This window comes from Rhinoraja longicauda, chromosome 34, assembly GCF_053455715.1.
Source record: "Rhinoraja longicauda isolate Sanriku21f chromosome 34, sRhiLon1.1, whole genome shotgun sequence".
Classification (NCBI taxonomy): Eukaryota; Metazoa; Chordata; class Chondrichthyes; order Rajiformes; family Arhynchobatidae; genus Rhinoraja; species Rhinoraja longicauda.
The window spans coordinates 9214324-9226674 of record NC_135986.1 but is presented as its reverse complement, the minus strand read 5'-3'; the positions used below and the strand labels follow the sequence as shown (position 1 = coordinate 9226674).

The window sequence follows — 12351 nt, the reverse complement described above, 5'->3', positions numbered from 1 at the left end:
AGATCCCCTCTCATCCTTCTAAACTCCAGTGAATACAAGCTTAGTCTTTTCAATCTTTCCTCATATGACAGTCCCGCCATCCCAGGGATCAATCTCATGATCCTACGCTGCACTGCCTCAATTACAAGGATGTTCTTCCTCAAATTGGGAGACCAAAACTGTACCCAATACTCCAGATGTGGTCTTACCAGGGCCCTATACAACTGCAGAACTTCTTTACTCCATGATAAAATGGGGCGTGGCTGTGTTCTGCAGCTGCGGCTCACCGGCAGTCTCTCTGTCTTTTTTTTGTTTTTTGTCTATTGTCATCGTTTAATGTACGTTTTGTTCTATTTTTAACTCTGTGTATGTGGGGGGGTGGTGGGGGGTTGGGGGAAACCTTTTTTCTAATCTCTTCCTCAACGGAGATGCGACCTTTACCGTGTCGTATCTCCGTTCGCGCTACGGCCTAACATCGTGGAGTCGGCGGCCTCCAGCTGGGATCGACCTTGAAGACTCCGGTCGCAAGGCCTGGACTTACCATCTCGGAGGCTTCGGCCGTGGGCCCTGCAGACCGCAACATCGGGAGTTCGCAGGTCCCTGGCTGGCGACCGGTTTTTGGGAGCTCCAGCCGTAGCAGCTTCGACCGCCCCGAAGCGCGAGGTACGATCGACCCGCTCGCAGGCCCTTCATCACCCTGCGTGGCTCGGCCACAGCACTTTCCATCGCCCGGTGGGGGCTCAGGACTTTCATCGGCCTGCTCGGCTCGGCCCTGGGACTTTCCATCGCCCAGTGGGGCTCAGGACTTTCATCGGCCTGCTCGGCTCGGCCCTGGGACTTTCCATCGCCCGGTGGGGGCTTCAAAAAGTTGGGAGCCTCGATCACCTCGTGGCACCACGGGTGAAAAATGAGGAGGGGATAAGACTTTGCCTTCCATCACAGTGAGGGTGTGCCTAGAGCAATCACTGTGATGGCTGTTTGTGTAAAAATTGTATCTGTGTGTCCTGTGCTTTTTGTTGGCTACTGCCGGACCCTGACATGAGAGGACGCTGGCGTTGTTTATTCGCCGCTTTTCCGTTAGGATAGTTTGTCTGTTTGTTTTTATGTTGATTGTTTTTGTAAAGCGCTTTGAGCACCCGATAAGGCGCTATATAAAATAAATGCTTATTATTATTATTATTATAATACTGAAATCCTCCCGTTATGAAAGCCAACATGCCATTAGCTTTCTTCACTACCTGCTGTACCTGCACGCCAACTTTCAGTGACTGGTGTACAAGGAAACCCAGGTCTCGCTGCACTTCCCCCTTACCCAACCTGACACCATTGAGATAATAATCTACTCTACTCAAGTAGCTCTATTCAATAACCAAAAGTCTGTAGTCTCTTTTTGCTCTGGTTTATTTCACTCACATGTTTAAACCATAATGTTGTATTCTTAATGGTTTATGCTTTGTTCTTAATTGTTTACTGTGTGTTCGTGTTGTTACTTGCGAACGGAGCACCAAGGCACATTTCTTGTATGTGTACATACTTGGCCAATAAACGTATTCATTCATTCTTTCTCGTTCACCTCCCCTGCTCCCACCTTCCCTCGCAAGTTCCAGGACCCAGATGTCGGGAAGTTCAAACACCTAAGGTTTAGTTTCATGTTGTATTTCTAGAAGACTGGCTAAATAGCCTTCCGAGTTCCTATATTCATCCATCTCACAGGTAGACACAAAATGCTGGAGTAACTCAGCGGGTCAGGCAGCATCTCGGGAGAAGGAATGGGTGGTGTCACCCATTCCTTCTCTCCCGAGATGCTGCATGACCCACTGAGTTACTCCAACATTTTGTGTCTACCTTCGATTTTAACCAGCATCTGCAGTTTTTTTCCCCTATTCATCCCTCTCACTATCTCTTAACAATTTTCTTGATTCCTGCCAAACCTCTACCACTGTTCAGTCCTCGTTGCTCCCCTGAGATGGCTCACTATTTGAAATGCATGACCGCTTTACTAGCTGTATGCTTAAACACTCAAAAGAGCGCATGATGCGAGACCGTACAAAATGGCAACAAAGAATGCAGCTGCTACATACCATGGCAGCCACAGGGAAGAGGTAAGGGTGGTTACAACACTTCTTCAGATCCATCATGATATTTAGGAGCGACACCTGATTCCCGCCACCTTTGGAGTTGAGGGCATCGAAGTTTCTCGTCAGTATAAATTTGTAATATTTCCTGAAAAACAATTAATAGGATGGAGATTTACATCTGTGATCGGAGGTTGATAGCACCTACCTATTGATTCGCAGTCTAACAAATATTTAACTGGAGAGCTATGTAGAAATTCCAGGACTCGCTGATCCCTTCTTCCAAACCTTCCATACTCTCCAGAAACAAGTTGCAAATCCAACTATTTCTGCCAATTGGGGCTGAGAAACTTGAACAAAGATCTACTTTTTGAAAACAGAGTGACGCAAGAAAAGGAACTGTAGTTCTATCTTCACGAGAGGAAGATACAACTATCTTCACGAACAGGACAGAGCACAGAATACAACGTCCATGCACCCTCAGCAAGGTGTGAAGAATTAGGAGGCCTGCCCTCTGCCCACTCGCTTCCATCCCACGCCTCCCATGATCTTGCCAGGCGAGCGACGCTCAACTGATTTCAGAAAACAACCTGTTGTTTTAGTTTCTATAGGAAAGTACGGTATCATGAATGAGGGAGACTGCATGAATTACAATTGTTCTTCACAAGGGAAAGTTTAATGGGATATTGGAAATTTTTGACGTGTTGCCTGAACAGATAAGCATAATAACGATTCATTAACTAAAGTGTTGGGAACTGGAGGCCATTGTATTAGCAAAACAACCAGACAAAGCATTATTTTAAACACGAAAAGTTATTATTTGGAATGCAGTGAATGAAAGGGAAGCGGATGCAAGTTCGAGGTAGGAAAAAAAAGTAGGCTTATGGGAAAAGGATTAGGATCCTGCATTAGTCATAGGCAGTGATACAGCGTGGAAACAGGCCCTTCGGCCCAACGTACCCATACCGGCTAACATGTCCCAGGTGCACTAGTTCCACCTGCTCACGTTTGGCCCATATCCCTCTCCAAACCTGTCCTATCCAAGTGCTAAAGATAGACACAAAAAGCTGGAGTAACTCAACGGGACAGGCAGCATCTCTGGAGAGAAGGAATGGGTGACGTTTCGGATCGAGATCCTTCTTCAGACTAGTTAAGCATATGGGAAACGAGAGATATAGACGATGATGTAAAGAGATAAAGAACAATGAAAGTTTAAAAAAAGTTATGGTGATAAAGGAAACATTCCATTGTTAGCTGTTTGTTGGGTGTAAACGAGAAGCTGGTGCAACTTGGATGGGGAGGGTTAAAGAGAGAGGGAATGCTGGGGTTACTTGAAGTGAGAAAAATCAATGTTCATATCACTGGGCTGTAAGAAGGGTCTCGACCCGAAACGTCACCCATTCCTTCTCTCCCGAGATGCTGCCTGACCTGCTGAGTTACTCCAGCATTTTGTGAATAAATCATTGGGCTGTAAGTTGCCCAAGCGAAATATGAGATGCTGTTCCTCCAATTTGTGTTTAGCCTCATTCTGACAATGGAGGAGACCTAGGACAGAAAGGTCAGTGTGGGAATGAAAAGGGGAATTAAAGTGTTTAGCAATCGGGATATCAGGTAGGTTCAGGTGGACTGAGCGAAGGTGTTCAGCAAACCAATCGGCCAGTCTATGTTTGGTCTCGCTGATGTTTCAGCATCCACATTTTGAACAACGGATACAGTAGATGAGGTTGGAGGAGGTGCAAGTGAACCTCTGCCTAACCTGAAAGGACTGTCAGGGTCCCTGGACAGAGTTCAGGGACGAGGTATAGGGACACGTGATGCATCTTCTGCGGTTGCAGGGAAAGGTATCTGGGGAGGGAGTGGTTTGGGTGGGAAGGGATGAGTTGCAGAGGGAGCGGTCTCTGCGGAAGGGGGAAATGGGTGTAGATGGGAAGATGTGACTAGTGTTGGGATCCCGTTGCGAGGTGATAGAAGGTAGTTTAAGTTTGCCAGGAAGAAAAAGTTTAAATACCAAACAAAGAAGTTAGTACGTTCTCCCCGTGGTTTTTTTCCGAGATCTTCGGTTTCCTCCCACACTCCAAATACGTACTGATTTGTAGGTTAATTGGCTTGGGATAAGAGTAAATTGTCCCTAGTGCATGTGTAGGATAGCATTAATGTGCGGGGATCGCTGGTCGGTGCGGACTCGGTGGGCCAAAGGGCCTGTTTCCGCACTGTATCTGTAAACTGAACTAAATTTGCTGGAAGAGGTAAAGCTGGTTTGAAAGGATAAAAAAGTAATAGTTGCTGGAAATTGGGAAATTAAGAACAGAAAAAGATGGAAACCCTTAGCAGATCAGGCAACATCTGTAGAAAGTGAAACAGTCATTCTTTCAAACCAGACCCAAACCAGCTCCTCGACATTAACTGCTTCCCTTTCCACAGATGAAACCTGACATTGCTTCAATGATGCTGAGGTCTGAAGGGTGTAATGTGCTCAGGTAATGAGATGTTGATCCTCGAATGCATGCAGTTTTATCGAAAGTGACTTTCAGTTTAAAGATACAGTGCGGAAACAGGCCCTTCAGCCCACCGAGTCCGCACCGACCAGCGATCCCCGCACATTAACACTTTCCTACACACACTAGGGACAATTTACACTTATATCAAGGCAATTAACATACAAACGTACGTCTTGGGAATGTGGGAGGAAATCGAAGATCCTGGAGAAAACCTATGCAGGTACAAACTCCTTAGACAGCATCCGCATTCGAGATCGAACCCGGGTCTCCAGTGCTGCAAACGCTGTAAGGCAGCAACTCCACTGCTGCGCCTGACTTTCTGCTCTGTCTTTTCTCCCCTACAATGTGAATCTCGGACCAAAGGAAGAGGAGTTGGCCAAGGTTAAGTTGCAAACCGCAGGATCCCAGAGTTACTTACTTTTGCATTGTGCTCAGCTCCACACGCACAATCAGCTCGGTCTTGGAGGGCATGTTCTTGAAGACATCTGCCTTAAGGCGGCGCAACATGTGGGGACCGAGAAGATCGTGGAGCTTCTTTATCTGGTCCTCCTTTGAGATGTCAGCAAATTCTTCAAGGAAGCCCTCTAGATTACTGCAAAAGATATTCAGTGAGAGCAAAGCTTGGACAATTTCTAAACCTACACTGTCGCCAGGATCTTCTCATATCATTGAAGGTATCAGAGCTTACACAGAAACTCCAGACAACAAATGACAAGACCATCACATAAGGGAGATTACAACAATCATCAGAATAAAGTGTTAATGCAGACTGTTAACGTAGATTTCAAGACCCTTCTGGAAGGGAGCAAAAATATGGGGAATTGGTAACAAATTCCAGGTTTAACATGACTACCTACAATGAAAATTGGAGATGCACACAAATGCTATCAGGGAAGTTAACTATTCTTTTTTGCGAGCTATTGATTTGGCTGCATCGCCAGTGCGTTGACCTCTGTCAGAAGGTCATGGATCACACCTGCCATCTTAAATGAGGCAAGACAAATGCAGGCTGATGCATCCGTGGACATTCAGAGAAATCAGTGTGGCGACGTTAGGGATGGTAACCTGGAAGGAGAGCAGTGCAATCTTCAAGTACTCCACCAGTGTTTCACCCTCAACCACAAGCAGGCTACTTGGTTTCACTTCTATTTCATTTATTTATTTTTACTTTTTAAATATTATTTCACTAAATTATCAGATCATAACAACTATGTTTATGACAAGATAGGCTGCCACTTTCAGCTGAATGCCCATATCCCATAACCATGAATCAGTGAGGGAATTCTTGTGCCTGTAAATGGGCTTGCCCCATTCAGAAAGGTGCATGCACAAACTGGGCTGACACACATTTAATCCAAAGAGACTGCAAAGCATAATTTCTCTTGGGTGGACGCAAAAGATTTTCAGAGCACAAGAGGGCTCTGTGCCGCTTGTCAAAATATCCTCAGTCAACGCCCCAAAGAACAGAATATCTGATCTTTGTACACGACTCTGAGGAAATTTGCTCGGTCCAAATTGACCGGCTGCTTTGTGCAGCACGACACAAGAGAAACCACTCCATTGGGCGAGAGTGAGAGTGATAGGGAGTGAGAGTGAGTGAATACTTTATTTAAAGGGTGCCTACAAAGTGTACTTTGGACTCTTCCTTGAAGAGTAGTTGGGGACGCTCCCAAGGTCATAGAAGGAATTCTCACCCCACCATTGTGAAGCGGCACTTACTTGAAACGATCAGACGTCAGGAAATTAAGCAGATGGAAGAGTTCTTCTAGATTGTTCTGCAGAGGTGTCCCTGTCAGCAACAGCTTCCATTTAATCTTATAACCATTCAACACTCTGAAAAACTAAACAATTGTCACCACGTCAGTACAGATGTTGCTCTGTGTTTTCTTCTTCAGGTTATTTATATGGATAACATTCGGATTTTGGTCAAAAGGTACTGGTCAATCTTGTTATTGTGCAAATCTAGGGCGATAGTGGCACTGCTAGTTCCGAGAGACCACAGAGATCAGAGCAGGAGGTACTGCCTTCTTGGATTAGGCGTTAAAAAAAGCAACCCCTTCTCGGGAGGGTGGCATAGTGGCGCCGCGGTAAAGCTACTGCCTTGCAGTGCCAAGGACCCGGGTTCCATCCTGACTACGGGAACTGTCTGTACAAAGTTTATATGTTTTGCTTCATTATGCTTCTTCATTACATGTGAATGAACAAGTGGCAGAAAAGGAAAGTGGACGTGCCTCTCGCACTCACCTTGGACTGGTTGTTCTTTAATCTGTGTGCTTCATCAACCACGAGAGAGGCCCACTTAATGGAGCTCAGAACTGCCTGGTCAATGGTGACCAGCTCATAGGAGGTCAACAAGACATGAAACTTCACCTGTGCCTGATTCTACAAAAGAAACATATTAAATCAGTCTAACCATTGTGAAAATTGATCTACAATAATATATAGAGCTCAAAATGTTCCCTTTCCTGTTTGAGTTTAGTTTATTGTCACATGTACTGAGGTACAGTGAAAAGTTTTTGTTGCATGCTAATCGGTCAGCGGAAAGACAATACACGATTACAATCAAGCCGTCCACGGTGTAGATACATGGGTCACTTTTCCAGTGAGCACCATATCCTGTGGCTGTGATCCTGCGCATTGCGTTCCCAAGCACGGTGGCGCAGCGGTAGAGCTGCTGCCTTACAGCATCAGAGACCAGAGTTTGAGCCTGACTACGGGTGCTTGTCTACACGTTCTCCTCATAATCTGCATGGGTTTTCTCAGAGACCGGTTTCCTCCCACACTCCAAAGACGCACAAGTTCATAGGTTAATTGGCTTGGTGTTAATGTAAAATTGCCCCTAGTATGTAGAGGGTAGTGTTAATGTGTGGGGATCGCCGGTCGGTGCGGACTTGGTCGGCCGAAGGGCCTGTTTCTGCGCAGTATCTCTAAACTAAAAAACTAAACCTTACATTCAACATTGCAAGGTAACCCAATGGCCTGACATCGGATCCTTCACTTCAAATCTTAGCATTTTGCACCCCAGCATTAAAACATACAAGGCTTACCCTGATTTTGACTGCTCGCTTGCTGACTTTAACAGCACCATCGTCAAAGCAAAACTCGTTCTCCCGGATGACGGCACGGCTATCCTTGTCTCCTGTGTACGTAACCACGTAAAAATGCGGCGCCCAAAACTCAAACTCTCGTTCCCAGTTTATGATCGTGGACAGGGGGGCGCTGACCAAGAAGGGGCCTTTCGTGTGTCCCTGCAGAATCAGATTAAAGAAAGTTCAAAGATCGAGTGAAATAAAATGAAATCCCAAAGGAGGGTGTATTTAGTCACCAGCTATATTCGTCGTAACGTTTAAAAAACATTTAGACAGTATTTATTTCACAAAATGCTGGAGTAACTCAGGCAGCATCTCAGGAGAGAAGAAATGGGTGACGTTTCGGATTGAGACCTTTCTTCAGACATGGATAGGACAGGTTTAGAGGGATATGGGCCAAACGCGGGCAGGACCATACCCGGATCTATGGCGCTATAGTGTAGATGGGACCTGTTGGTCGGCGTGGGCAAGTTGAGACCAAGAGCCCGTTTTCACGCTATCTGACTGTGACTCAATGTATTCCAGGATGTTTCTCAAGAGTATCAGACAAAACTGGTATTCGTAAATAAAGAAATTATAAATGGTGACCAAAGGCTTTATCAAGTTCATGAGTAGTATGTGAATAGAACAAGCTGCAAGTCAAAGTTTGTGGAGAGGCTGACAATAAACAACTGAAGGACTCCTAAGCTTTGGCATCCAAGGCAACTGAGGCGTGCTTTACAATTTCTTACACTGATAAGTACGAGAGAAACAATGGCATACCTTCCTCTTGGGAGTTAGTTATATCTGCTCGTCCTTGTTGGAACACAAGACTCTGGATGGATGGTTAATGTTACACTATCAATTACCACCTGGTCTGCTGTTAGATTTCTTTGCACAGAGGACTGATGCATTGTAAAGAGAGAATTTTAAGTATAAGTGGAGCTGTTAGATGAGGGTAGGGCAGTGAATGCTGTCTGAATAAGCGGCATAGCGTTAGAGTTGTTGCCAGGGTTCGATCCTGACTACGGGTGCTGTCTGTGTAGAGTTTGTGCGTTCTCACCGTAACCAGCGTGGGTTTGATCCTTACTACAGTTGCTTGCTGTACGGAGTTTGTACGTTCTCCCCGTGGGTTTTCTTCAAGATATTCGGTTTCCTCCCACAGTTTGTAGGTTAATTGGCTTGTGTGTGTAGGATAGTGTTAACGTGCGGGCTAGTGTGTGTAGGATAGTGTTAACGTGCGGGATCGCTGTTCGGCGAGAGACGGTGGGCCAATGGACTTGTACCCGCGCTGTGTCTCTAAACTAAAAAACAATTTGACAAGGTCCTCTTGGCAGGCTGATCCAGTAGAATAAGGCACATAGGATCTACAGTGACTCGGAAGACTGGATGCAAAGTAGGTTCGGGGCTCCAAGAGTTAAGTTAGTACCAGAGAATCTAACGTCAAAACGCAATTGACATAAGGCCAATTGATCATTGAAAAAAATAGAATTGTAGATTTTGATAAACAAACAGAAAAACAGAAACTATGTGAATAAACACAAAATACTGAAGTAATTCAGCAGGACAGGCAGCATCTCTGGAGATAAGGAATGAGTAACGTTTTGGGTCGAGAAGAAGGATCTCAACCTTCTGCCTGTCCCGCTGAGTTACTCCATTTTGTGTCCTTCCGACACAGAAACTATATAGAGCTTGATCGCCCTTGTTCCCAATAACAGCAGTAAGGACAGAGTTGTAAGTAGCCATTCCTGTTGTCCTATGTGTTAACCAGCCTCCTACGATAACACAGAGGATGAGTTTAAACCAAAGTCCACCTTTACCTCTTTATACAAAGAATACAAGAATACGATGGTCTGGATGGTCTTTCCCAGTCCCATCTCATCGGCTAATATGGTATCGGTGCCCTGTGCCCAGGAGAATCGAAGCCAGTTCAGACCCTCCAGCTGGTACATGTGCAGTGTTCCGCCCGTAACCGTGACGAAATCTGGCTGTGCCTCATATTTAATGGTTGGCTGCAGGTAAAACAAAAAACAATTAAACAACGACACAAAGCAATCCTGCAACAAAACAGCCCTAAAGAGGGGCTGGAAAAGGCAATGGAACTAATGGTATTCAACAGCACGGTGGCGTAGCGATGGAGCTACTGCCTTGCAGCGCCAGAGACTGGAGTTTGATCCTGACTACGGGTGCTGTCTGTATGGAGTTTGTACGTTCTCCCCATGACCTGCGTCAGTTTTCTCCGAGATCTTTGGTTTCCTCCCATACTCTAAAGACGTCCAGGTTTGTAGGTTAATTGGCTTGGTATAAATTGAAAATTGTCCCGAGTGTGTGTAAGGTAGTGCTAATGTGTGGGGATCGCTGGTCGGTGCAGACTCAGTGGGCCGAAGGGCCCGATTCTGCGCTGTATCTCTAAACTAAACCAAATATAATCTGTCACCGTTCACTTTCCTTGAGCTGCCAGGTTCCTGGAAGTGTTAAGAGGCTCCAAAGCAATGCAGGCAGTCCCCATTGCTTGCTATCAATTTTGATTTCAAGATTACCAAGATTCAAATATTCAATACCATTCAAAATGTTTTAACATTTCAATATGATCATTCCTCAACCTTCTGCATTGATTTCGACGAGGGGATTGGACGCTTTGTGGCCAGGTTTGCAAATGATATGAAAATAGGTGGAAGGGCAGTTAGTGTAGTGAAAGCCGGGACTCTGCAGAAGGACTTGGACAGGTTGGGAGAGTGGGCAGAGAAGTGGCAGGTGGAATATAGCGCAGCAAAGTTTGGTGTCATATAGTAGGAATAAAGGCATAGGCTATTTTCTAAATGGGGAGAGAATCTAGAAATCGGAGGTGCAAAGGGACTTGGGAGCGCTGGTGCAGGATGCCCAGAAAGTTCATCTGCAAATCGAATCGGTAAAGAAAGCAAACTCAATGCTAGCATTTATTTATTTATTTATAAGAGGGCTTGTATACAAAATCAGGAATGTAATGCTCAAGTTCTACAAGGTGCTGGTAAGACCGCATTTTGAATATTGTGAGCAATTTTGGGTAACATATCAGAGAAAGGATGTGCTGGCTCTGGAGAGGGTCCAGAGGAGGTTTACAAGAACGATCCCAGGAATGAATAGATTGACCTATGATGAGCCTCATTGTTCTCCAATGGGGACCTCATTGAAACATACAGAATAGTGTCTGGCTTGGATAGAGTGGATGTGGAGAGGATGTTTCCACTCGCGGGAGAGTATAGGACTAGAGGTAATAGTCTCAGAATTAGACGTTCTTTTTGGAAGAGATTTCTTTTGTCAGAGGGTGGTGAATCTGTGGAATTCTTTGCCACAGAAGGCAGTGGAGGCCAAGTCAGTGGATATGTTTAAGGCGGAGTAGATCTGTTAGGCCGAATGGTCTAATTCACCTATCACTTATGACCTTATTCCTTTGGCCTCTGCACATAGCTCTATGTTTTTTGTATCATATTAGACTATCATACCCACACTCACATACTGTATATTATACTGCAAGATTCACAATTCTCACAAACCGCTTCGGACCAAGGCTTCAACCCCTCACTTACCTCAACTTCAGGTGAGCTGGGAAGCCTGTCCACCAAAATCTCCTTGATTTTCTTGAAATTCTTGGTTTTTCTGGGCCTGGATGACTCCTCTCCAATGATCGTCTCCCTTTATTAGAAGGTAAACAATGTTTAAAAATCAGGAGTCCCGCATGCAGCCGCACCAGTGAGCTAGGCTGGAGCGTAGCTAAGCTACGGGCAATAGTGAGCTAGGCTGGAACGTGGCTAAGCTATGGGTAATAGTAAGCTAGGCTGGAACATGGCTAAGCTACGGGTAATAGTGAGTAGCTAGGCTGCAGTGTGGCTAAGCTATGGGTAATAGTGAGCTAGGCTGGAACATGGCTAAGCTACGGGTAATAGTGAGCTAGGCTGCAGTGTGGCTAAGCTACGGGTAATAGTGAGCTAGGCTGGAACATGGCTAAGCTACGGGTAATAGTGAGCTAGGCTGGAACGTGGCTAAGCTATGGGTAATAGTGAGCTCGGCTGCAGCATGGCTAAGCTATGAGTAACAGTGAGCTAGGCTGCAGTGTGGCTAAGGTAAGGGGCTGACGGAGCTCTTATGAGGTGGTTCAAACCCATGTTGGACAAGCAGATGAAATAGTCTGTGCCCGTTAACTAATGGGGTAATCTCGGGTCAATAGACAATAGACAATAGACAATAGGTGCAGGAGTAGGCCATTCAGCCCTTCGAGCCAGCACCGCCATTCAAAGCGATCATGGCTGATCACTCTCAATCAGTACCCCGTTCCTGCCTTCTCCCCATACCCCCTCACTCCGCTATCCTTAAGAGCTCTATCCAGCTCTCTCTTGAAAGCATCCAACGAACTGGCCTCCACTGCCTTCTGAGGCAGAGAATTCCACACCTTCACCACTCTCTGACTGAAAAAGTTCTTCCTCATCTCCGTTCTAAATGGCCTACCCCTTATTCTTAAACTGTGGCCCCTTGTTCTGGACTCCCCCAACATTGGGAACATGTTTCCTGCCTCTAATGTGTCCAATCCCCTAATTATCTTATATGTTTCAATAAGATCCCCCCTCATCCTTCTAAATTCCTTGAGATGTGGACAGTTGAAGGCGTCACATGATACAGATGGAGCTTCTTGTGTAGGAAATATCTGCAGCTGCTGATTTAAACCGAAGATAAAACACAAAAAGCTGGAGTAACTCA

At 45.6% G+C, this 12351-nt stretch overlaps 1 protein-coding gene across 1 annotated transcript in view; it reads right to left on the bottom strand.

The window, feature by feature from the left end:
- The window catches only part of LOC144609540 (chromodomain-helicase-DNA-binding protein 3-like), a gene marked incomplete at its 5' end in the record, with an annotated part of 90601 nt that overhangs the window by 53744 nt on the left and 24506 nt on the right, over positions 1 to 12351 (bottom strand). Inside the window, 7 exons of the mRNA XM_078428043.1 lie at positions 2061 to 2202; positions 4971 to 5144; positions 6272 to 6393; positions 6797 to 6934; positions 7600 to 7800; positions 9441 to 9632; positions 11187 to 11292. Coding sequence (XP_078284169.1) covers positions 2061 to 2202; positions 4971 to 5144; positions 6272 to 6393; positions 6797 to 6934; positions 7600 to 7800; positions 9441 to 9632; positions 11187 to 11292 — 1075 coding nt within the window. The remainder of the gene's footprint in view (positions 1 to 2060; positions 2203 to 4970; positions 5145 to 6271; positions 6394 to 6796; positions 6935 to 7599; positions 7801 to 9440; positions 9633 to 11186; positions 11293 to 12351) is intronic.